The sequence below is a fragment of the Ciona intestinalis genome, unplaced genomic scaffold, assembly GCF_000224145.3.
Source record: "Ciona intestinalis unplaced genomic scaffold, KH HT000137.2, whole genome shotgun sequence".
In the NCBI taxonomy this organism is placed as follows: domain Eukaryota; kingdom Metazoa; phylum Chordata; class Ascidiacea; order Phlebobranchia; family Cionidae; genus Ciona; species Ciona intestinalis.
This window is the reverse complement of record NW_004190459.2, coordinates 99,753-124,672: the sequence shown is the minus strand read 5'-3', so window position 1 is coordinate 124,672 and position 24,920 is coordinate 99,753. Positions and strand designations below refer to the sequence as shown.

General features: G+C 33.0%; 6 protein-coding genes across 11 annotated transcripts in view; 5 read left to right on the top strand and 1 right to left on the bottom strand.

The window, feature by feature from the left end:
- Nucleotides 1-5,468, top strand: part of LOC100182336 (coiled-coil domain-containing protein 170) — a 10,184-nt gene extending 4,716 nt beyond the window's left edge. Inside the window, exons 10-17 of the mRNA XM_009863423.3 lie at nucleotides 730-822; nucleotides 1,138-1,233; nucleotides 1,510-1,710; nucleotides 2,115-2,288; nucleotides 2,875-3,117; nucleotides 3,543-3,779; nucleotides 4,162-4,331; nucleotides 4,554-5,468. Coding sequence (XP_009861725.1) covers nucleotides 730-822; nucleotides 1,138-1,233; nucleotides 1,510-1,710; nucleotides 2,115-2,288; nucleotides 2,875-3,117; nucleotides 3,543-3,779; nucleotides 4,162-4,331; nucleotides 4,554-4,683 — 1,344 coding nt within the window. The 3' untranslated portion in view covers nucleotides 4,684-5,468. The remainder of the gene's footprint in view (nucleotides 1-729; nucleotides 823-1,137; nucleotides 1,234-1,509; nucleotides 1,711-2,114; nucleotides 2,289-2,874; nucleotides 3,118-3,542; nucleotides 3,780-4,161; nucleotides 4,332-4,553) is intronic.
- Nucleotides 5,469-6,704: 1,236 nt separating this feature from the next.
- Nucleotides 6,705-11,599, top strand: LOC100175893 (flotillin-1-like). Its single transcript, XM_002123669.4, has 6 exons — nucleotides 6,705-6,928; nucleotides 7,082-7,235; nucleotides 7,555-7,714; nucleotides 8,145-8,346; nucleotides 9,574-9,773; nucleotides 10,352-11,599. The coding sequence occupies exons 1-6, from the start codon at nucleotides 6,764-6,766 to the stop codon at nucleotides 10,749-10,751; spliced, it is 1,281 nt and encodes a 426-aa protein (XP_002123705.1). The 5' UTR covers nucleotides 6,705-6,763; the 3' UTR covers nucleotides 10,752-11,599.
- Nucleotides 11,600-11,923: 324 nt separating this feature from the next.
- Nucleotides 11,924-12,813, top strand: LOC104266662 (39S ribosomal protein L51, mitochondrial-like). The gene has a single exon (XM_009863421.3). The coding sequence runs from the start codon at nucleotides 12,011-12,013 to the stop codon at nucleotides 12,479-12,481; it is 471 nt and encodes a 156-aa protein (XP_009861723.1). The 5' UTR covers nucleotides 11,924-12,010; the 3' UTR covers nucleotides 12,482-12,813.
- LOC100186081 (uncharacterized protein C19orf47 homolog) lies at nucleotides 12,593-15,900 on the top strand. 2 transcript variants are annotated; one of them, XM_002124217.5, is made up of 6 exons: nucleotides 12,597-12,908; nucleotides 13,059-13,143; nucleotides 13,597-13,711; nucleotides 14,263-14,329; nucleotides 14,398-14,439; nucleotides 14,953-15,900. In XM_002124217.5, exons 1-6 carry the CDS (start codon nucleotides 12,893-12,895, stop codon nucleotides 15,717-15,719), a joined length of 1,092 nt encoding a protein of 363 aa, XP_002124253.1. In that variant the 5' UTR covers nucleotides 12,597-12,892; the 3' UTR covers nucleotides 15,720-15,900. The 2 variants fall into 2 exon arrangements, with proteins under 2 accessions (XP_002124334.1, XP_002124253.1); XM_002124298.5 differs by lacking the exon at nucleotides 14,398-14,439 and having other exon boundaries at nucleotides 12,593-12,908.
- Nucleotides 15,901-16,555: 655 nt separating this feature from the next.
- LOC100183726 (dnaJ homolog subfamily C member 17) overlaps nucleotides 16,556-24,920 on the top strand; it is a 33,860-nt gene continuing 25,495 nt past the window's right edge. For 4 of the 5 annotated variants that reach the window (XM_009863419.3, XM_026838990.1, XM_026838991.1 and 1 more), the window contains exons 1-9: nucleotides 16,556-16,762; nucleotides 16,885-16,954; nucleotides 17,422-17,480; nucleotides 17,541-17,628; nucleotides 17,724-17,794; nucleotides 18,223-18,301; nucleotides 20,749-20,876; nucleotides 21,162-21,239; nucleotides 21,424-21,576. In XM_009863419.3, the coding sequence (XP_009861721.1) occupies nucleotides 16,676-16,762; nucleotides 16,885-16,954; nucleotides 17,422-17,480; nucleotides 17,541-17,628; nucleotides 17,724-17,794; nucleotides 18,223-18,301; nucleotides 20,749-20,876; nucleotides 21,162-21,239; nucleotides 21,424-21,576 (813 nt within the window). In that variant the 5' untranslated portion in view covers nucleotides 16,556-16,675. Of the gene's footprint in view, nucleotides 16,763-16,884; nucleotides 16,955-17,421; nucleotides 17,481-17,540; nucleotides 17,629-17,723; nucleotides 17,795-18,222; nucleotides 18,302-20,748; nucleotides 20,877-21,161; nucleotides 21,240-21,423; nucleotides 21,577-22,759; nucleotides 23,699-24,920 lie in introns of those variants that run through there. The other variant, XM_026838992.1, reaches the window with a different exon arrangement.
- Nucleotides 18,455-20,742, bottom strand: LOC108950393. The gene is made up of 3 exons (XM_026838994.1): nucleotides 19,745-20,742; nucleotides 19,430-19,678; nucleotides 18,455-19,368 (listed from the first exon to the last, which is right to left on the bottom strand). The coding sequence occupies exons 1-3, from the start codon at nucleotides 19,836-19,838 to the stop codon at nucleotides 19,199-19,201; spliced, it is 513 nt and encodes a 170-aa protein (XP_026694795.1). The 5' UTR covers nucleotides 19,839-20,742; the 3' UTR covers nucleotides 18,455-19,198.

The window sequence follows — 24,920 nt, the reverse complement described above, 5'->3', positions numbered from 1 at the left end:
TGTTTCGAGAATACAATCAACTCATTAAGCTACAGAGGTAATTTTGATATATGCTTTCTGTTAATATAATCCGTGATTCATTTATGCGAATTTCGATTAAATAAATAAATGTCACTTATTTTTCCTTGCGTGGGGAAAAATATCAGATCTGAAAAAGTGTGTTATTTTATACATGCTTAATATGTTTTCTTTCAAGACAATCCATTAGTGCCCACCGGGTTGGAGCAATAGCCATTAAATAACTTAAATATTTGGTTTTGTCATTTAATTTGTAAAATGGCTGTTAAGTAATTAAATAATTTGGTTAAATTTAACTTGTAGCAATAGTTTACATACCTACAGCACATAACATCCATGCACTATTTTTTCTTTCCAGGACTTAGATGATGCAAATTACAGCAAAGAAGGATTGGAAAGAGAAAACGAAATGTTAAAGGAGAGAATTGCAGCCAATGATAAAACATGGGCGTCATCTAGGGATGAACTTTCACAAACTAATACAAAAGTAAAAAGTTTACTTCATTCTTTATCATTGGAAATTGAAATAACCAAAACCCATATCTTACTGTTGCACAAAAACACAAAATATCAATATAAACTAAAATGCATCAAAACACACACATACATCACTGTGAAATCGTTTTAAAATAAATATGGTTCCCAAATGTTTACATGGGACATCTACCAAACTTATCTATACACACTAATGTTACATTGTCTATTGTTTAGATCACAATGCTAACTGATGATGTAAAGAGATTGGAATATGAAAGGAATTTGGCAAACAATGAATTCCAAACCTTTAGGAGTTCCATGGCTAAGGTAAACGACTGTGCAGTTTTGTAAACGTATGTATTACTAGTTAATACCAACAATACAGAAAAAATATATATGTACTGGGTACAAAGAACGTCACTGTGTTCTTGAGCAGGACACCTAACGGCAATTGCTTCAACCCAGTGGTCCCTAATGGGTTGTCTAAATTATCAGCCATGCATAAAAAATATCCCAAAATAAATGATCACCCACAAATCAACATACATGGTAACTCTTAAGCTGGCTCGAGGTATACAAACACCTGTTATTCACTGATATATTCTGTTATGTCTTGTAAAAAAACGTTTTGTTTTGTTTCAGATTCTCAGTGATCCTTATGTTGAGGTTGAACCAAGAGAAGATGCAATTAAGGATAGAATCAAAGAAATGGTTTCAAGTGAACATGAGAAGAAAGCTGTAAGAGAATTAAGCAATATTATAACAAAACTTTTAACTTGTTTAAACATACAACAAAATCAAAACAAAGCAAAATTATATTTATTGGTAATGTATACAATTTTTTTTAAATATGCACAGTGTACATCAATAGGTCTTTTTAAAGTCTGGTTTCAATAAATTATTACCTTATAAGTAACACATAGATTGTTTTTAAGTAGTTTCTAAAGAAAAATAGTTTTAAAAAAAACTGTTTTTTAAAGAAACATAGTTTTATAATACAATGCTTTGTTTTAGCATATTGATGTTCTGGAACAAAAAGTCAGTGATATGAACAAGGAACTTGAGAGACAGTGTGAGTTGCATCATGAAACTGTTAGAAGAGCAAAGAAAGCAGAAACCTTCACTTATCAGAATGAAAATCGTCTTCGAGATTTGGAGGGCGAGCTTGCTTCTACTGAAGTGTTGAGAGATACATTAAGAAATGAGAAAAACAGGGTAATTATAAACATAGTTTATTACCAAGAGGGGTTAATGGTTAAATTAGAGAAACTATCCTTGGCCGAGCTGTCAAGAAAAGATCTTTCATCTTTTATCATTATCCCGTTAAAAGGGGTAATTGCCAAGATATGTTTTATGCATAATATTTTATTTTCAAGCCTATAGGCTACTGTATCAAAAATCTGTAAAAAGTAATTCTGTGTTGAATGCTTATTCACTTATTCTCTTAAATATTATAGTTATAAAAACTAAAGATACCTTTTTTGTAAACTTACTAAACAAACTCAGTTTAATAACTTATAAAATACTATTCTGCATGTAATAACATACACTATTTTGCTAAATGTTCCAAGCACTAAAAGTAAATTATGTTCAACTTAAAAACCATTTTATATTTCCAGTATTTGAAGTTTTTGGAGCAAATGGCTCAAGCAATGCACATGGAAGATGTGGCAGTTGATCTTGGGTATGATCTCAACACTGATGTTTTAATAGCAAGAGCTCATCAATTACAAAGGTTGGAATCTGAAGCAGTTGTTGAAAAAACATCCAATAATCATGTCCTAAGGAGAAAGGTGAGTTGGAATAAAAACTTGTGGAGTTTAGTAGGTTGGGGAAGATGGATACAGTTAGCACATAATATGCCACATTTCCTAATCGTATTTTTAACAATCAATTACGCTATTTTGGAGTTGTGGAGAGTATATAATTCTGTAAATGTTCTATGTTTACCACAAAATGGGATGATAAAAGAGAATGAAAACATGGACCATCTTACTCAACCAACTGTATTTTTTATTTAAGATGATAAAACAACATAGAAAAAATTTTATTTATTTTTTTTATTTATGATGATAAACAACATAGAAAAAACATTTTTTTTCAATGGTTAATTTAGGATAAATTGCTAAAATACTACTTTACAATATGGAGCCTTACTTTTAAACATTTTTTAATAAATTAAATTATAAATGTTGGTGGTGGGTTAAACAATTAAAGAATAATCACCACAAACTTAGATTTGTGGTAATTTGTAACAGAACAAAGTGTATGAAACCGATCACAGTTATATTGATGTTATTTACTTATTACCCAACATGCGAGGACTTGTTTTTTCATCTTATGAAGTTGTACAACATATTTATAATGTTGTAAACTTAGGTGAAAGAACTGAAAGAGCAAGTGAAGAGTAAAGAGCTTCACATGGAGTTGCTCCGGAAGAAAATTGCTCAGCAGGATGAGAGGGAACAAACAAGATCAGGTCTTGCTCTTGATCGAGATGATGCCATCGTCACTGTACAGAAACTACAGAGGAAAGTTGAGAGGTTACAACATGCATTGGGGGATGAGAGAGTGAAAGTAACACAACTTAAAGCTCAACTTGCAGAAACCAATGAGTTGAAGGTGGGGTGGTATAACTACGGTTATATAGTTTAAGTAGGGGTTATATAGTTCAGTAAAGTAGAAACTGGTTTAATGTTTTACTTTTTTCATATTTCATCTATGTGGTATTTTCAGTAGATTAAAAATCAATAAAACTGTTGCTGCCAACACTTTTTTTATATCTCATCTATGTGGTATTTTCAGTAAATTAAAAATCAATACAAACTTTGCTGCTTACAAGAGCACTTCTGTTATTTATTTGAGTACTGATGCTCGATGTCCTATGCAGTTCGTCGTTATCGGGGTGAAAGACACTCTTGTATTGTGCTGCTGAGTGTATTTCACCTTGATGAAGATAGCCTCTACAGAACATTGAAGTATTGGTACACAAATAAAAAAGATGTTTTACAAACCCTTTCAAATAAACTTTGTTGCGGTCTTACTAGGCTGTCACGCTTGAACAAAGACGTCGGATTGATGAATTAGTGACAAGTGTGGGCAAGTTGTCGACTACTAAGGATCGACAACGACAAAAACTTTCTAGTTTGAAGCAGAATTTGAAGATGACAGGAGAAGATGCGAATTTGAATCATGAAAGACTAAGGACACAACTTGATGCTGTGACAAATGATAACAAATCAACTAAAACTGCTCTTGATGAAGTTACAAGAAGAGAAAAGCAGGTAGGTTACATCATTTCAATGTTTGACTTTATGTATGACTATTATACATTGCTTATACAGTAGCGTACATTATATCATAACTTGTATTGCATGTTGTATACAAATTGTCTTAAGCTGTCGAAAATTTTATATAAAGTAGGTTGGTGCGAACTATTTCAGGTCTTTACTCTGTCTTACCATCCAATTTGTATTAAACAAGTTTTTTTTACACAATCATATGATCGTGTCCTCAGGACTCTATAAGAGTGTTGTTAATTGTTAAAAGCACAGTTAGGAAATATGGGACATTTTATGCTAGCAATATCCAACTTACCCCATAGTGCTATAGTGGTTTGTTTTGTCTATTTATTAACTTTTAAGGCTAACTATGTTTATCCATTAGCTGGTAGATTTCCGTGAGGTGGTAGCTCGTATGCTTGGACTGGATGTTACCTCACTTGCAATTCCTGATTATGAGATTATTTCAAGACTTGAAAAATTGATCAGGAATCACCATATTGGAACCGCAGCTACTGCAACTTTGGAGCGATCGTTTGAAGCTCTGGATCCAAGGTTTGTTAATCATTTTGTGCAATTTTTAAAGCTATTCTGACAAATAACAATTTGAGTGCTAACATTTTAATGTTATAGTCAGATATTAAATTGGGTAATTAATACTGTATAAAAACACACTTTCCTAGAAAAGCATTGCAATTTAGCATGTATTATACACATGTAATATTTAATAATAAGCATACATTATACAAAAATTGACTGTAATGCGGAAAATTGCAGATTCCGACAAGGTTACACAGAGGTCGATTACACAAGGTCAAGGTCGCCTCATTATGAAAATCGAGCGAGAAGTCCAAGTCCACGACGCCATCATCATCGGTCACGATCTCCTTCCCCACGTAGATATTGATGCAAGAATAATTCAAGAGCGATAAGAAGCATTGTTACTTAGGAATGAGATTGATTGCTACTGAAACACCACATGCGATCCTAGATTTAGACTTTTTAACTACTTGGAAATATCGTTTCTTTGAATTATTGTACGTTAATGTCAAATATTTTAGTGATTTTACTTTTATATTGAAGTCTACTTAAAAAAGAATGTGGTAATATCAACACAGAATGTCAAATTTGTTATATTAATATCTAGGGTAGAAATATAAGTTAACTGAGATAACTAAGCAATTAAACTTATCACAGTCTGGGTTTCAAATATTTATTACTAAAAGCATTCTCGAAGCTTTTGTAATAGTGTTCCGGTTAGGTACCAGCTGAATTCCAGTTGTGCATATAATAATTACACACAGAAACCCTTTTTCAATTTGCACATGTGATAATTCTATTAAACTATCATTCAATGTCATTATACACATCTAGCATAACCCATGCAGTATATCACTTGCATACAGCAAACATTTAACTTTTAGTTACATTTTCAAGTCACATCAAGTACGTGTGTTTTCATGTTGAACAAATCTTGTTTCCCAATATTTTTAATGATGTTTTTGTATGAATTGGTTTACCAACCTCAACTATTATAGTGCCTATATTGTGTTGGAATGTGCATGAGTGCCTATTTGTTTTAGTTAAACTGTAAAAGTGTAGTCACTTTAGCACTTAGTTTGTTTTGTGATGTAATTTTATTCCGCATTATTAGATCATAATTAAATAAAAATCAAGTAAATTTGTGTTGAATACTGAAGCATTAGATTAAACCAAAAATCTTAATAACATCTGCTATTTCAATTGCTAATTTATGTTCATGATATAAATACAGAAAAGTTGCAAAAAACATGTACAGCAGAAAGATTGTAAGGGAGATTTAAGTGATTTAATGGCTTGAAAATACTCCTAATACTTTTATGGGACTGATACTGTGGTATATGATAAATATGTCATTGGATAAAATCAGTAGTAACTGATATTGTTCAACTGTGTGTGTCTTTTTAAGACACCCATATCAGAGTCGGTATATAAACAGTCCGTATTTATATACGGACTCTATCCATATAGTAAGTTTTGATTCAAGTATTTCGGTTTATATCAAATTATAAACGATACGTTGATACAGATAAAAATAAGTAAAAAATGATTTTGAAGTGAATTCTTGTTTATCATGTTTCTATTACGGTGTATGTCAGTTCCCTATCTGGGAGACTGTTTGTGTTTTATCGGGGGTGTGAACCGCAGGATTGTAACGCACGTAAACACATGACTCTCGTGATTTAAATTTTTCAGTATTATTCCACGGGATCAACAGAAAAAGTTTGCGACCGAAATTCTTATATTAGCTACTTACCTAGCATTTTTAGGTAGTGTTAACTTTGAAAATAAACAAGTTTTAGTTTAATTTTTGTTGATGCAGTTGCTGTTTGGGTTAAATTAGGATATGTAATGTACCTGTTATTTTATAATGGTAATCTATATATTTCAATGTTCTGTAATTTAACAGTTAACAAGTACCAGAGAGGGTTATATATTTTATAAAAAAATGTTTATTTGCACTTTTGCAATAAAGTTTTGCTTTGATGCTGCATAGTTTTGAAAGTATACATATCACTTAACATATTGTGTTCCACTTCTTTAATAGCTTTGATATTTTATACTTATATATTTACATTCCACATTAGTAAAAAAGGTTAATGGAAAGTGTTAATTAAAATAAAGACCTTCTGTATGGTTTTTCTTTGGTAATTTGTTTGTTTCATTGTTAGCAATAAAGGTGTAGTGTCACATCCATTTCCTATTTATTTTGTTGTCTTTTGAATGTTGTTTTGTTCGTTGTTCTGTCTTTTGATTATTGTTTCATTATTTTCGATCACAGTAGGCCTAACACATTAATGGGCACACTGTAAATAGTAAACCTCCCAAACTTTTTTGCTGTGTCTCAGTGGTAAGGCGGTCCATTAAGGATGTTTTCAAACCCTAAATAGTTTACACTTCTATTCACAGATTATTTTTTGTATCATACATAAAGTAAAATAATTAAAATGGGTTTTGAAACGTGTGGACCAAATGAAGCCATGGTTGTGTCTGGTTGTATGCATAGTCGACCACTTATGGTTCCTGGTGGCCGGGTTTGGAAGTGGCCGGTGGTTCAACGACTTCAGAGAATATCGCTTAACACAATGACATTGAAGATTCATTCTACAGAGGTAAACAAATGAATGTAACTTGCAATATCTTTGCGTGGCTGGTAAACAACAGTCGCTATAACACGGGTGTTCATACACCTCGTGCCAGCTTATGAGTTACCATGTGTCCATGTATGTTACTTTGTGGGTGAATATTTTTTGGGATTTTTTCAGGTGAACACATTAAAGGGTGTGCCCATCTCATGCATTGGGGTTGCCCAGGTTAAAATCCAAGGGCAAAATCAAGATATGCTTGCCAATGCCTGCATGCAGTTCCTTGGTAAGACTGAGCAGGAGATTCACAACATTGCTCTTGAAACCCTTGAAGGTGAGCAACATTTTTCAGAATTTTATTTCAGTTTTAATATACTAGTGCAGCGTTTCTAACAGAAATCGAAAAATTATTTACAGTTCAATTTTTTTTGATCTACATGTAATGCAGTCTTTGAAAACAAACTTTTTAAAATGTAGGGGTGTCTGGGATAATTAAATGCCTATTACTGTTAAACAAATCTTAACCAATTGGTTCCAATGTTTACTAATTACTGCAGTGCAGAAAACTTTAATGTACGCCTGCCTGCCCCGCCACCCAAGGTTTGGCGCCTTTGGCTATACAAGTTTCTGTAAAAATTTTGCGTTACACTTAGGTCATCAGAGAGCAATCATGGGCAACATGACAGTGGAAGAAATCTACCAAGATCGAAAAAAGTTTGCAAAAAATGTGTTTGAAGTTGCATCATCTGATCTTATTCAGATGGGCATTACAGTAGTGTCGTACACTCTAAAGGATGTTACTGATAATGAAGGGTAATTACTAATTAGATGTGTAGTTATATATTTTTGTACTATTGTACATTACCAATGTACCACAGTAAGAGATAGTAGCTTTTTTTTGCCGCAAATGCCATAAATTTTAATGAAGCGAAAAAGTAATTCCATGATTTTGTTAAGTTTCTTACTAGTTTCCTACATCCAAATAATGCATTTAGGTAATTGGATAAAACATGGTCTGTACTATCAGAAACATGTGGATCTTCATTGATTAATGTGCCGAGTACTGTATTATTTGGCCCTTGTTATTGGCTGTTTGTATAGACTAGTAATTAACTGCAGGGTCAGTAAGTTCTGTATTAGGATAAAAAACTGGAGTGCTAAAACACCTCATATCATGTCTATTATATAGTTATGGTGACCCCAGGCCCAAGCACCCTTAATGTGACGCCTATGTATACCACAGATATCTTTCTGCACTTGGTCAAACACGAACTGCTCAAGTTCAGAGAGATGCAAAGATTGGAGAGGCAGAGTCGAGGAGGGATGCCGGGATCAAGGAAGCGATTGCCAACCAAGATCGTATGAAGGTTCGTTACGAGAATGACACGGAGATCGCAAAAGCAAAGAGAGACTATGATCTTAAGAAAGCTGCTTATGATATTGAGGTAAGGTTTAATGCTTGTATTTATGTTGTTGATTTTCCCCATTTAAATTACACAGTAGTCCATTACCTTAGCTTGCAATTAGTAATTGGGTTATTGTGAATTTTTATTATTATATATATATACATAAATTGCTGCTGTTGCATTTGCCACACTATTTGTGAGTAAACAAATGACTAAACTTAAATTCTTAACATATTTTATACAAATAGTTGTTTGCGCGTGATATATGGCCTATGTAAGTTATATTTTTTGCTTGACCAGATATTAGGCAACGAACATCTGACTTGTTCCTATTTTAAAGTTCTCTGCTTTGTTTGTTTTCCTCATGTTTAATTTATTTGTAATGGAAATCCTGAATGTGTGGTTTCTACGTTTACAAATGTATATATAAATAAAAATATATATACAATATTTCAATTGCATGTTACAATGCAAAATTTCTATAAAACGTAAAATTCTTGGACATTTGTTCACTTTTATATGTTGTATGCTTTGTATATTATTTACATAGAATAATTAATAATATTATTAATGCATGGCTTTTGTGCAATAGAACACTAGGAAATAAATGATAATCACTTCCTTATCAGTCAGTTAATTAATAATTACTGCTGTAGTTGGTTTGCTAGAAAGAATATATCCTGTTCACTGTATACATTATAATATAAAATGTATCCATCTATATAATATTTGTTTATGTCTATATATTTTGCTTGCTAACATGTAGATAGAATAGTAAAGAATACTATAACAATAAGTAAATAAATTTTTCAAAATTTATATAATTCAAATTTTTAATAACTATTACAACTGATAAATAAAACACCCTTTACAATAAAACTATGTATTAATTAATGCCCTAGCCAATGTTATCTCATAACGAATTTCAAATTGAAGTTTTAAAAACACTTTTCACTAGGCCTATCCCGCAAACCTTACGCCCTAATTGTTGGATATGCTAAGTATTTGTAAATTGGTTTTATATTTTTTGATTAGAATAAAACGCCTAGATCATTAGTTGTTCTATTTAAATATTGCTGACAATGAAACCTTATGCACATATTTAATCATAGAAACCTAATATGTGTATTTTGCTTTTTTGTGCATATGTATGCCCTTGAATCGATTAAAGTTAATTGAATATTAAGTATCAATCAAAGGTAAAAATTTGTGTATTTTAAAGAATGACACTATAGGTATTCAATACAAAACAAATTGTCAATTTAGGTTCATACTAAAAAAGCCGAATCTGAGCTTGCTTACGATCTTCAAGCTGCAATTTCAAAGCAATCGATCAAAGAAGCAGAGATGCAGATCAAGGTTGAAGAAAGATCCAAACAAATTCAAGTCCAGGAGCAAGAGATCCTGAGGAGAGAGAAAGAACTGGAAGCTCAAGTGAAGAAACCGGCTGAAGCTGAAAAATACAGGCAAGAAAAGTTGTGAAATTAGTGTTTTATTTGGTGTTCTTTAATCAAGTTATAATTGTTTAATGCAGTTTATTACTAAATATGTGTTAAATGTAATTGTTATCATTTCTTTATTTTGTCATGGAAAAAATATTACCAATGGGATTATGAAAGTTTATTTGTTTATGAAATTCATTTTTCTTTGATAAGTTTCTGTATATATTATAATATTTAACATTCATGGATCAACAAGTTTTTTTAATCTTTTTTTATGTGTGCATTTATTTAGGCTTATGATTCGAAACATTCGACCAAAGGTCACAGTCTAAAACATGGTCATATCATATCTAAAATATAGTGAATGATTTTTTCAACTCAATGTCCTGCATCCACTTAAATTTCAACATCCAAACGTAGAAGTAAACTTTATACTTGTTTTTACATTGTGTATACTTTTTCTTTGAACTAATGAAAAACTTCTAACCTGGTAAAATTTGAATTAGTGTGTTTACGCAAATAAATAGGGTTACATGTTTTAAACACAGAAGCCACACCTGTGATTGTACTTTGATGTTACATATTAACTCAATACATATTAGATTGGAGACCATTGCTGAAGCAGAAAGAAACAAAGTTGTTCTTGAAGCAGAAGCTGAAGCCGAATCTATCAGAATGAAGGGAGAAGCTCAAGCTTTTGCTATCGAGGCTCGTGCTAAGGCTGAAGCTGAACAGATGGTCAAGAAAGCTGATGCGTGGAAAGATTACCAGGAGGCTGCTATGGTTGATATGGTTCTGAGCACTCTGCCCAAGGTTGCGGCAGAGGTGGCCGCTCCTATTGCTACAACAAGGAAGATCACTATGGTATCTTCTGGCAAGGGAGAGATTGGAGCGGCTAAGTTGTCAGGAGAGGTGTTGGATGTGGTTGCTAAGCTGCCAGAAATGATCGAGAAGCTTACTGGTGTAAATATGTCAAAAGCTATGAAAATAAAGGGACATTAAGCATCTTCCTATGTAAACATAACTAAGATGGAGATGTTAACCTTTGCATTAAAATGTTGCTTGATACGTTAATACAGGCTTTATAAACACATTCTTCACCTAATGTTACTTATATTACTAACAAGTGTTGTTGGAAAATAACATTTTCTACTTTTGGAACTGAAAGGGCACTTGAATTTGTGTCATTAGTAGAAGCCAAATTAAACCTTATGTACATTACACAAACTTACAACAGACAGTAGCCTGGTAAATTCATTTGCATGTTTGTAATATTTATGTAATCTGATACAGAATTATGCCTGGTGACATGAACTTCATTTTAATGTCTTGAATTTCTTTGTTAGGTGTTTTCTTTTTATGGTTTTTAAATCGAAATTAAAGTCCTATGAGCAGAAGATGTAATGTGGTGCCTTATAAACAAAACTGCAAATTACATCCATGATAGATATAAGTGTACACTTTACAAAACCTTTGTTTTTACTATTTTACACTCATAGTCTCACTATTTCTCCTACTCAGCGAATATGTATTACCGCAGTAATTAAAAACCAAGTTACCAAAACCATGCTTTAGGTACGGTTTAACTCTTAAGTAATATTCATGCATGCATATGTATATTGCATTTGTTGTATCAAAAGTGTGACTTAAAATGTTTAGCTGGTGCTTTTTTGGCCGTATGTACTTTACCAAAACAACCATATAAAATTTGTGGTTGTAACTGAATCAATAATTATGATTTATTTTAGAACAAAAATATGGAGAAATTTTTGAACTGAATTTTTTTTCCTATTGTTTATATTTGTAGCCAGAATAAATCCTCAAGTTGTAAATAAAAGTAAATAACATGATTTGTGTTTTGTAAATTTTACAGTAAGGGGTATTATTGGTAATGGCAGTACATGTAAGGTTTCATGAATAAGATGTCAGAAAACGTGTTAAAATATGTGATGTTCACTTGACCACAGATACAATATAATAATATATGTGTTCATCTCGTGTGATTTCTATTTTTATTAACAGGTGGTAATAATAGAAAACGTAAAAAAATCGTTTACGAATCGGGGGCGAACATTTCAAATTCTGCTCGAGGGCAAGATTAGCGTTGTTGGATTCAGATAGTTCGACAGTTTTAATGAGTTTCATGCTTACCATTAGCGTTATTACACCTCCTATCAGTATAAATTACTACAACGTTCGTTTTAACGTAGTTTTGTTTACACTTTAGACTACAATACAGGTGTTGAGCCAGCGTAACCCGAATGTCTTGTTTGAAACTTACATCAAGAATCATACTGCAACCTCTTGGTTGGTTCTACAATCCTGTAAACCAGTTATCAAGTACACTAACTTTAAACTCTACTTCAAGACGTTTTAAAAAACGCTGGATAAACACTGACCAATGGCCGAAAGCGAAGGTAAACGGAGAAACGAAAACATGGATGCCAAATGTTCCACTTACAAAGGTTGAGGACGATTTGTCAAGAGAGAAAGCTTATTTTGGAATGTATGACTACCTAGCTGTTCTGGGAAACGATGTTACTTTGACACCAAAACTATTTTGCAAAGGACCTGGTTATGTAAGAGCAACAAATCAAAGAGAACTGTTCATGTTGTTAAAGAAAAGGTCCATGCTTGGCCACCATATGCATATTGAAGATATGAATGCAATGCAAAAGAGGATTAAATATTTAATGAAACTTGAAAACAGAGTTAAAAAGTCCAGAGGTTGAAAGGGCAATTATCTAAACTGATGACTATAAAATAAATTAATGTATGTTCCACATAAACTTCCTATTTGTATTAAAAACTTACTTTTGAAATTATTCCTGTAAATTTAACACTAATGTAATGTAACAATGGCCTCCCACTTCAGTTAATAACCTTGAATGTTCAGTACCTAAACCTGCTTGAGTTCTGTACCAATATTCCATGTGTTAACTGTTAACCATTAACTGTCAAAATCACATGCTGTGTATCTATAGTCTACATCTACAGAGTACAAGTATCCTGCTGTGAAAGTGCAAAATCAACACCTAATGACTACTTCTTTCCACACTTTGTAGCTAATAAAGTGATTTGCATTAGTATATAACGTACTGTAAGAAGTAATTTGTTCATTGAAGATACAACAAGTCAAAACTATGTCTGATCCAACAGGTATGTTTTATAAGCCTGTTTTAATTCTTAGCGTTAAAAGTTTTGCGACATGTTTGAAAATTTAAATTGGCTTATTAACATTGTTATATTATACTTATCAACTTATGTATCTGCTTAATAGTCAATATTAAACTATATCTTATATTGCAGTCAGCACATGGATAGGTTTCTTTAAAGACGCCGGCATACCATCAGGATTGGATATGAAATATGCGATATTATTTTGTGACCACAGGTAAGTGTGTCACAAATCTATTATGTAAACTTTGTTCTTAAAATGGTATGTCTAAGTCTTAATTCAGCTATGTAAATACAGCGGTCGAATCTTGTCTACCGACTAAATTATACATGGCTTTTTTTTAGTGGCAGGTAACCATAGTGACCCCAACCAACAAACATTAATCGATAGACGAGGAGAATACCACCTCAGTTTTACCTCTTTGTAAATAATTTGACTCATTTACAAATGTTTTACCTTTACTCAAAACTGAAAGTTGGTTTGTTTAAAACTAATATTGTCATTACTCATTTATTCCTGTTTAGTAAACATTTCAGATTTCATTAGGTGTAATATTCAAGATATCTTTCAAGTCACAACCCGTGGTTTTAATATAGACAACTAAATCATAATGTTTTATACTGAATACTATGTTAATATAGTTTGTAAATGAAAGTTACTTTGCTCTAGGATACAGAAAGAAATCTTGGGGGATTTGAATCGTGAATATTTGTTAGAAATGGGAATAAAAGCAATGGGAGATGTTATTGCAATATTGAAGCAAGCTAAACTTGTATCAGATGAGGTAAATAGTAAATACATTTTACTGTATAATATAGTAGGGTGGGGGAAGATGGGACACCTTTTCATTCTCCTTTCTCGTCGCATTTGATAGTAAACAAAGAACATTTAAAGAAATATAAAACTGTATTTCCAGGACTCCTATAGGCCGTTGTAAAATGTTTAAAACCTGTTCAGGACATTTGGATATCACGTGTTAAAGGTGTCCCATCTTCCCTCATCCTACTATATATAAAAACTAACACGGACAGCATAGCTTCATTTTTAGAAACTAGTGTTTTAACATAATACAGTTTTAAAGAATAAGTATTTAGGTGAACTAAAGCATTTTTATATCCATAATATTTACCTGTTTTTGTTTACATAATTAGGTATTCATATAACATCTAAATTTAAAAATAAGTGGAATTATGTTGAACATTGTTGTGCTGAACTAGCATGTGTAGAAGTGCTCATATAATAATATATACATTTTTGTTAATTTTGTATTTGTTATAAACTGCATTTTGCATACCAAACTCTATTTTAACAATAATACTGTTTCATAAACACAAGGTAACAAGGGAAAAGACCACTAATCTTATCAGACCAACCAATGGCCATCGATCAAACCACATGGACAGTAAGTTTTGTTCTAAATTTTATTAAGACTGTCAAAAAAACTCTTTTTCAGAAAACATTATTTTTCAGCTTCAACAGTTGCTGCTAAAATTGACTCAGTTGTGCACAGTGGTAAGTGCTTGTAAAATGCTCTTTGTTAATGTGGGTCAAAACGCAAGAATCACAACAGTTATTTCTTACTAAAATATGTTTTGTTTGTTTTTTTCTGCACGCATATACCACTCCAAATTTGAATAGGTACTTGAGCACATATAGCTTGTACCGGATGTGATTCATTAGGAAACTGATAACTAACAGGATGTGGAATTATAATTTATTTTAAATTAAAATTTTTTTGCTCTCAGTTCTGGACATATAAATACATTTTTATTTGTCTTATAAGTGAAGCATACGAGTGTTGGTAACTTTTTTGTAATGTATGGACGATAGTTAAGACAACCTGTAAGGGATTTCTGGGTTAAAACAATTGCCGTAAAGTGTCCTTTCCGAGGTCACACAACGCTTTCATTATCGAGCCTCGAACCTCTACATCTGGTCAAAAGGCAGGCTATATCCACTTTGCCAAAATAAACTATTTCTTAAACATCAACAGGTAAATTTTCACAGTAAAATTTTATGTTACAGCCGACACATCAAAATCAGTGTTCCAGCGTCTTGGAGAAGATGCTCCAACTCCGGAAGATTCAGCTGGAGTATTTCGTCGATTGGGAGAGCCTGTTGTCTCAACAACTGATGATACCACTGAAGAAAAATTAAGATCAATCAAGAAAACGGTAAATGATACACAGAAATTAAAAACTGGGAAGAGAAAAAGTGTCTTAGATAGACTTGGGCCACCTTCTGATGAAGCACCAGTGAAGAAAATGGTGAAAACAGCTGGGAAAAATCAACCTAATATTGTCGTCACTTCGTCAAATTCTGTGAAAAAGAAAGTTAGAGTGCAACGAGTCAGTGATGTTACTTCAAGTGAAGATTCCGTACGGATGAAACCTAAAACTGTTGTGCGAATGAAGCCACTGCCGAAATCTGTGAGCACAATGAAGCAGAAAGTTATCATGAAAAGAGTTACTAATCAACCAGCCATAAAAAGGAAATCTAACGTGATGGACAGACTTGGTGGTAAAGTAAGCAGCACAATGGTTAAACCAGGTGTCAAGTCACTTACAAAGTCCAACCTTCGTATGAGAATGGACAGAATGGAGAGAAGCAAAGTCGCAACAAAGAGCATGAAACAGTTGCCCCGACTAAGATCTGACATGATGAGAATTAAACAACCCACAAGGTTTTCAAAACCCATCTCAAGTAACACTGTATCAAGCACTACTTCTGCGGGAATCTTTCGTGGTAAAGGTGCAGTATCGCACAGTGTATTTGACAGGTTGGGAAAATGAAATAATCAACAATTTTAAATTTGCACATATGCTTGCATATCAGTTGCTATTGATTTTAATAGTCCCCGACTGCCTGTTGACGTCATCTTTGCGCTGCTCTTGTCGTGCTTGTCATATGTGTATATCTCGTAGCAACATAGATGTACATATGCAGGTTAAATAAATTATTTTACACGTTGGAGTATTGAGTTTTTGTTGATAGTCAAAACAGTTGCAATCTTATGTAGTGTAGGTAGTACAGGTAAGTAGTGCGCATTCTTAGACATCGTTAGGTCGGTTGCCAGCACTCTTATACCCTTTTTGCATGGTAAAAAGTTAATGCGAATAGCGATCCGCATTAACTCGTCATATGATAACTCGCTAACAGCGTTATTTTGCATGGTCATTTGGTTGTGCGCGTATCAACATTCAGTAAGCCTATTTTAGCGAAATATTGGTAAATCTAGTTTATAAAATAAGTTTTAACACCTCGTGGTCCTATTACCAACTAAATCCTGTAAAAAAAATACCCGAAAAAGATTAGGCCCTTAAAAGTGAAACTGTACTTCCACCATACTTTTCTTTACTCGCATAATGCGAGTAACAACCAACCTCCTACAGCAGGTAACACGCTTATGACGTTATGCGTGTTAACTTTGTTTTTGCGAGTAAATATGCGAGTACTTACGCGCATGAAAGTGACCATGCAAAAAGGGTAATAATATATGCTAATGGTTTTATTTTTAATAATGAAGTTAAGACTGCAACACAATACCTTTGTATTGGGTCGTATCCTTCACTCGATTGTTTTCTGCTCCCCATCAAAAGTTGACAATATATATAGACAGGGGAACTCCCGAGTAAAAGATTTTCTTATCGCGAAGCAACGTAAAGAAAACGATTTTGATCAATTTTTTTAATTCAAAAGTAAGTCAGCACACGTTATTATCGTTTTGTAACAATTCGGTAGTTAAAAGATGACGAACAATAAAAAGAAAGATGATATAATGAAATTAGACCTCTACAAACTCCTGGAGATTGCAGAAGATGTTACCCCGAAACAGGTTTGTTATTTTAATATTTAACACGGATTGTTTAAAATCAAATACCTCGTATTCAATGTAATTGTGACCTTGCTTTATTAAATATATAAATACATTTTAAAACTCACGTTATAATTTTTTAGATTAAAAAAGCTTACAGAGCAAAAGCATTGAAATGTCATCCAGATAAAAATCCAGACAACCCAAAAGCAGGTATGGTTATTAATATTAGGTATATATTACTTTATGTAATGTGGCATTTGCTTAGAACGTTTTTATGTATTGTGACATTTGCCTAGCATTTAAATAAACTATAATGAGAAGGTTGTGTTAACAGTAATCAATCGCACTTGTATGTCATTTCGAAATAAATTCCTTAAATAAGAGACCTACCGATATTATTTTTTCTGCTAAAGTGATACTGTTATTCTAGTTGTTAGACAAAAAGAGGCTGGTGACTCTCGACATTATTAAACCATGATGCATGTAATGTGTAAACCGCAACATTAGTAAACTATTATTCACTGCAATATGAATGCTAAACTCTGACTATATCACCTTATATTTTGTTTTACCAATTCTACATGCTAGAAAGTTGACTGCGCATTTTGTCCTATAGAAAATAAACTTTAAGAAATTTGCTTGTTGGTTTTTTATTTATGCTTGATTGAATGTTTCAGCGGAAACATTTCATCAATTGTCACAAGCTTTGGAAATTCTGTCAGATGTTGGAGCAAGGGTATGAATATAACTATAGAATTTGTACTTATATGAAGATTTGTTTGGTTTTGTATTACAGGCTGCTTACGATCATGTTTTACGGGCAAGGAGAGCGGCAAAAGAGAGAACCCAACAACTTGATGCTAAACGAAGGAAAGTAAAAGAAGGTAATTAGTTGTAAAACATCAAACTTAAATAAATCCTATTCTATAATATCTTATGTAAAATTGCTTCTGTTTTACATTATATTTTATTAACTTAGATTTAGAAGCAAGAGAACAAGCTGCGGATCAGATAGAGAAGAAACAAGCAAAAACCAATCTGAAGCATGAGGTGCAAACTAATTTATTTTCCATGTCAGATTTTATATATATATATATATACTTTTTTTAAGAAACAAGCTAACTAATCTGAAGCATGAGTTTTAATTAGCAGCACATCTTTTATGTTCTACAAATGTGTATTTTCTTTTTTAGGTTGTATTATTTATACATAAAACAAATATATTCTTAATCTTTCAATTAAAGAAAAATTTAAAAGTTATTATTTATAGATTTATATTTTTGTTTTATGAGTATTGAATACAACTTCGTCTTCATATTTTACCTTAATCTTAATGCAGTATTTGGTTTACCCAACTTTTAAATTTTCTTTTATAAGAATAAAACTGAAAGATTGAGAATATATTTGTTTTATGAATATAACATCATATTTTTACCTGAATGCATTGTCTGGTTTACTTACAAATTTTTGTTTATAAGATTGAAAGATTAAGAGATGAAGGATCAAGAATATTGGAAGAGGAACAACGTTATATGAGAGAACAAATGAAAAAAGAGGGTAAGTTGTACAGTTTTAGTTTTGTCGGTTTTTATGTTTTGTTCTGGCACAGTGGATAGCGCTTGCCTTTAGCCCAGAGGTTATGGGTTAAAGGCTGAACGCTGCTACCATTGTGCTACCATTGTGGTTGTAAAAGTCTCCACCCAGTGGTACATTATCGGCCATTTTTATTGTCATTTATATAATAACACAAAATTACCCACAAAGTTACTTACATGGTGTATAAAACAGAACACCTGTGTTATAACGACTGACATTTCCCCGCAACACAGGAGGTTAAAATTGTCAAATTTATTTAGTGTGTTGACTGAACAAAATAATCTTTTATTACATTCATGCATTTATTGCATTTTTGATGTAATGACCTGGACTTTTATTTTATACAAGCATTTGTTTTCATTTATCACTCAACAAAGTTATAACAGGTTTGAAGTGATGAAATAAACGGTAATAAGAATAAGTTTAAAATTATTAAAAGCAAAATCTTAAGTTACACTTATGCAGTAGGTTGGAAAATAAAGCAAGTTATAAATTTACAAATAAAAAATTGTACACAATTAGTTGATTTGCTTTTTACCTTTAGGAATACACAGTTAGGTTAGGTAATTTTGGTTATGTAGTGTTATGCACAAAAACAATATGTACACGGTACACCATGTGAAACATATATTTATTTGTGTTTGTTTTACACTTGCTCTTGGTAATTGAATTGTCCCATGTTGTATGTCATATTGTTTGCCCTCTGATTCACTGGTGTCATGGAAACTGCTGTTGCTGTCATTGCAGTTACATTTTCTGAAGGACTTATACTGTATAACACTGCCTGTTGGGTCCTGTTTTGTTCCTTTGCCTTTTTCTTATTTTTTTTCGCGCCTTGGCGAGCAACTTCCCCTCCGGTTATTGTGGCGGCTTCGGCATCATCATTGCTGCCCCCGCTGGCCATGTAACCATTGCAACACAAAAGAACGGCATGGTTGCTAGGCCGATTGCAATAAGAGCGATCCCACCAAGCATTTCAAGCACACCAACCACACATAAACCTGTGCAACACAACTCATCTCGTGTGGCTGTGAAAATAAACTGTTTCAAATTTACTAAAGCGAATAATTTTGTATGAAGAAAATTCACCTTTACTCTTTGCTTTATCTTTTTCTTCTTCTATTTCTTCATTTGTTCGTTGATTTTGTGCAAGAAATATTTGTTGATTGTGGTGTGTTGCTGCGACAGGAGGAGTTGTAATATTGGATGCCACCATTTGAAGGTTGACTGGTTTTATATTTATTGCCATGCTGTGAGTTGGTGGTTGTTTTGCTTCGTTTAACAACCCATGTTGCTGCATGCCACCTTGGTATGACAACCCCTGTTGCTGCATGCCACCTTGGTATGACAACCCCTGTTGCTGCATACCACCTTGGTATGACAACCTATGTTGCTATACGCCACTGTGTTGCAACAACCCTCCTTGACTTGGTGACAAATAAACAGGAACAAGTTTCATCTCGGCACCTGTGTAAGGTGGAGGTGCTGGAACTGCCATTTTGTCTTCTCTAACTTTTTAAGTTAACTTTAAAATCGATCAACATTTAAAAAAACATATACCATGTCTGTCAATGAAAAAGTTAGATTTCCACTTAGTGATCGAGTAAGCAGTATTGAAATATTTGTTTCTTACCACAATCTGCACAATGTTTACGCATAGTGAAGCTTTACAATGACGTCGTGCTTTACTGTGCTCAAGTTCAGTGATGCATGAAATAAGTTGTTCATCTTACTCTGTATGGAATTTTGTTTTCTTTATCTTCTTGTGTTTATGCACAAACTTCAAGCAGTGTTTCCAGATACTTTTCTTATAAAAACTAACTGTAACTGAAACATTATAGTAAATTATACTCAACAAAAAAAAATATTAATCCATCAAAGTGAACAACACTGACTGTTTGTTATGTTAAATTTTTTCACACGTTTTTCTTTCACACTTGTGTTTGATTAACTTTAAAAAAACTTATATACAAGTCATAATAGGTGTGACGAAAATTACTTAAAAGTCGATACATAACATTTTATTGTTGTTACGCAGGTACCTTTTTATTTCCCATGTATTTTTTATTCATCGCATGTTTTAATGGCTTGCTTTTATGTTAGTTCTTGTCTATTGGTTGTTTTCATTTAATATAATTCATTAATTTCTTATCATAGGATAACTTAATTCACATATGTTGTTAATTAAAGTATGTAGCAAACTAAATTAAGTCCAAATATACAATTCGTTGGGACTTCATTTTTGTTTCCAACATATTGAATAGCACTTAATCTTGACTGTTATTTCTTAAGAGAATGGTTCAACTTCATCACCACTTGGTCGTGGCCAGATTTACGTAATTCACCATACACATATTGTTATTAATTAAAAATCATACACTTCACATTAATGTAACTTTATTTTACAGAGAGCACTCTTATACATAATGACCAACCAAAGGAACCTGCCCGCCTCAAGTTAAAATGGAGGTCGCTCAAAGAAGATGAAAACAATGGTGGTTATAACGAAGATATGTTAAAGAAAATGTTTTCCAAAGTATGTTTTTGTTATGAAACTTGTATTATTATTTTGTACATGATCAAAAAGCCAAAAGTTGTAAAAAATGTATTGTTTGTATTAATATTTTATATTTTCAAGCATCCATTTGATCCAGCATAACTCTTTGTACTTAGATCGTACTGTTCTGTTTTTTAGCTTTAACATGGTTGTATGCGGGGTGAGACCAAATTGGTTAAGTCTGCAGTGTTACATGTAAGGTCATATTATACCTTCCTATATTAGGTTTTTCCTACATCTTGTAAATCAAATGTTCTTGTACAGTATTGCAATGTAAACGGATTGATTTTATCAAAGAAGAAAGGAAGTGCCATCATCGAACTGGCTGATGCAAAAGCTGCGGTAATATACCTGGTTTATTAATTTATATTTGTTTACTTTAAACTAATATTTATAAGTTTTTTAGCACTACATGGTTGCTGTTAACATAAATACACATACTCTAAATTGCCCCACAATGTGTGACAGTGACATTCATTTATACAATAATAAATATGTTTTTTTTTATTTAAATATTTTCAAACAGGAACTCGCAAAATCAGTCGAACTCGGATTGCCAAGTAACCAACTTCGAATATCTTGGTTAAGCGGGAAACCAAATACAGCGCCACCTAGCGAACTTCCGAAGCATTTCTCTGACCCACCAGGTGGCATGGGAGGGGCAACTGCCAGTTATAAGGTGAAGTGTATTTGTGGGTCTGTGGGGAAATATACTGCATGAGTTTCACATACAGATATATAAGCTGAAATTAATTACAAAAAGTGTTATTTATAAGTATGTTTAGTTAATTAAATAGGCAGGTTTTGTTACGAAATATCAACAATTCTGTAAAAAGGAATCAATTCTTAATATACCTTGGGGTAACAGTAATATGTTGTGTTTTTACCTGTGGCTGTCTTAATAAGATTTAAACTGAAAATGAAATTGGTTATACACTGCATGGATGGTGTGTTATCTGTAGTTTTGGATTCTTTTTATGTATTTTGAGGTTATCATGTTTATTATGAAGTAGATGCAGCTTTGTTCATGATTTAGTAAGATATTTCTTTTCTTTTATGGAAAATATCTTGATGTGGCATATAATGTGATTTGAAGTAAGCTTTATTTGACTTTTCGTTGTTTGGTTATATTTAAATTCTCCTAATTAAACATGTGCAGGGCAGATTTGGGTTAGTTTAGCATATTGTGTATTTTGATATTCGATATTAATCAACATTCTGTATCTAAGCAGATAAGATTTATTGCTGCAAACTGAAGATGTGAGATTTGGCAGTGTTGGATTCAAACAGGTTATTTATCAGGAGAAAATAAAATTAAATGCAGAAATCAAGACAAAGATGCATTATGCAGTGAAAAGTCAGAGTCTCGAAGGCCATGTTATTTTGACAGATATTATGATCATAGAAAAAAAATCGTATTTTAGTTTGTAGTCTAAATTGTTAAATTTTGGTTGATTCTTTGACCATACAAAAAGTTGATATAACGATCATAAAAAATTGACGGATATTACGATCATAGAAAAAATGGTATTTTAGTTTGTAGTCTATAAATTGTTGTTTCGGTCGTTTTATTATCTGGGCGAGGTCTTGGCAGGGTGAAAGTTAATGCGGGCTTTACTAATCCTATAATGGGGTTGGGGCATCCCCAATCCGTATTTGGCTTGCTTCTGCTTGCGTGGACTTGCTCTCAGCAGTATACTGGTAATTTGACTTCGGCACGCAACTCGTTGTTGCTGTCGCGTTCCGCAAGGGTGGCCATGTGTGACCAGTGGAAAATTACCGCAATAGTGCACGAGAGAGGCGACACAAAATGCATGCAAAAGTTGCGAGCGCAAATATTTTTGTAAGTAATCCAATTTCAGGATTAAAAACAACAACAGTTGTGAGAGGACCATAAAGCCAAAAGCGTCGTTTGTGTTATCCGTATCAAATATGCGAAATGTGATTCACTGCAACGAGTGGTAAATTACATTTTAATTGCTTTGTCGACATTTTTACGCAGACATCTGTAATTATCCAGTTTCTGCGAAAATTTACACATTTGTCAGATACATAACATAAATCATACAAATATGAATTGAATGCTAATACAGCAGCTTAACTTTTTTTTTAGATAAACACTAAGCTATCTTTAACCAATGCTTTCGTAGTTATTTTTGCAGCCTGATAACTTGTCCGATTTTCTCACTTAGCAAGTGCACATGGATTCTTTATACAATTTCCATCTCTTGACAGTTGAATGTTTCCCGCACATTGCGGAAACACGTGCCATAACAACCGAATAAGAGTGCTTCCTAGGCCTGCCATGTTTTGAACATACCTGTCGGCTTAAATTGTTCACTTTTCTGTCAGCTTGTTTTGGAATTTAATTGCGGTAACACGACAAAGCAGTAGCACCTGTGTGCTTGAACTTAGATTCAAAACCAGTCAGTTTAGTTGCGAAATGCTCAAATAAGGCGATCTAAGTGATGTTATTGCAGTCGCAATCAGTTTGATTCTAATCTTGTTTGCCGCTAGCCGCTGTTGCGATTTTAAGTGCGTGTTATTTTTAACTGAACTTGTCCAATTTCAATGTATGTTCAGAACATTGAGTCATTTAATTGCACGGTTTTACGCGAGTATTCGTCGGTGGGACTTTTTCTGAAGTGTTTATTGCGGTTTCGACTGTGCAAAGGTCCAACACGAAGCGCAATCTATGTTTTTTGAACTCCTTCAAATTGAATCTGATTTTTTGGGGAACTTTTACGAATGTAATAATCGACCATATTTTTGCTGTAAACCGTGTTAAATTGACAATTAAAGTAAACATTACAGTTGGCAGTATGTAAAAGTAGCAAATTCGTTTCTGCAATTTCCATTCTCCTTACACTATTATCACATTCAACTTAAGAAGTTTATTCAGTCTTTGATTACAACAGTTGTATTCTCAGTTAACATATTATTGACCTCTGTTTTGATTGACAAAGTAAGAAGATTTATATCCGTTGTAAACAAGTAGTATTAGTGTCTGTGAATCATGCATAGGGAAACCACATTTTGGACCCTGGTAATTCTAGGCGTACGTTTTCGAAATAAAAACGCGCAAAAAAGGTTTAGATGCCTATGTGTGTCCCTTATACTCTTGTAACTGGTCTCGGCCACCCAAATTTCGTTCTTTCGGCCACTGGATAATTGTTGCAACCTAAACTGGCCACCACTACTCGTAGCACCTATTGGAGTTTACACAGTAAACAACAAGTCTCTAAATTCGTACAGGTGTCCGAATCTGTTGTGTCAATCGGCCTACGCTTTTAAACTTTACCAGTTTAAACCTAAATTCTGGGATTTTAAAATAGACAGACCCTGTTTGGTTTAAACAAAATAAATTAAAGCCTAAATTAGTTGATGTATTTTCATTACCGCGTATATATCCAGCCTGCGCAAAGAAAATTATCAGGAGAAAAGCCGATTCTAATTTAGTTTGTCAAAGTTTACGGTGTCGAATTATCGTTCGAACTCGTGAAGACCACAGACTGATAACGTCCGTCAGCATTTAGAAAATGTGTTTACTATTTATGCATTCCAAAATTGTGTGGACCTCATGCAAACCATACGTCCTTGGTTCCAAAAACAGATGCTTTAGCCTTTAATAAAATTCGTACAGTACTGTGGGGTAAAATAGGACACCTTTGGCGCATAAAATCCAAATATCTTGATCGGTTTTAAATAATTAGCAATGGTCCATGAGAGTCTTCAGGATACGATTTTATAATTCTCTGAATGTTTTTGTTTACTTCAAAATGGAACGAGAAAATATAATGATAAGGTGTCCCGTCTTCCCCATCCTCCTATATATTTACTTTCGTTGGAAACGACTTAAAAGTTTTTTTGGATCATCATAAGCTGTGGTCGGTTTCCTATTGCCACTACAAATGACTTCATAGATATGGCACGTTATCTAAGTTGCCGTGTCTGTTCTGGTAAAATTGGTAGCGTCCCTTTTAGGTATCGTGACTAATAACATACCGAACACATTTACCCCTA

Bases quoted from the DNA above. Each gene is read 5' to 3' on its own strand.
- LOC100175893 (XM_002123669.4), top strand. From the start codon at position 6,764: ATGGGTTTTGAAACGTGTGGACCAAATGAAGCCATGGTTGTGTCTGGT. The intron at 7,236-7,554 runs GTGAGCAACATT...CGTTACACTTAG, and splicing joins TGCTCTTGAAACCCTTGAAG to GTCATCAGAGAGCAATCATG. The intron at 9,774-10,351 runs GCAAGAAAAGTT...AATACATATTAG, and splicing joins GCTGAAGCTGAAAAATACAG to ATTGGAGACCATTGCTGAAG.
- LOC104266662 (XM_009863421.3), top strand. From the start codon at position 12,011: ATGTCTTGTTTGAAACTTACATCAAGAATCATACTGCAACCTCTTGGT.
- LOC100186081 (XM_002124217.5), top strand. The intron at 14,330-14,397 runs GTAAGTTTTGTT...ATTATTTTTCAG, and splicing joins TCGATCAAACCACATGGACA to CTTCAACAGTTGCTGCTAAA. The intron at 14,440-14,952 runs GTAAGTGCTTGT...TTTATGTTACAG, and splicing joins TGACTCAGTTGTGCACAGTG to CCGACACATCAAAATCAGTG.
- LOC108950393 (XM_026838994.1), bottom strand. From the start codon at position 19,838: ATGGCAGTTCCAGCACCTCCACCTTACACAGGTGCCGAGATGAAACTT. The intron at 19,679-19,744 runs GTGGCGTATAGC...TGTCATACCAAG, and splicing joins AGGAGGGTTGTTGCAACACA to GTGGCATGCAGCAACAGGGG. The intron at 19,369-19,429 runs GTGAATTTTCTT...TTATTTTCACAG, and splicing joins AGATAAAGCAAAGAGTAAAG to CCACACGAGATGAGTTGTGT.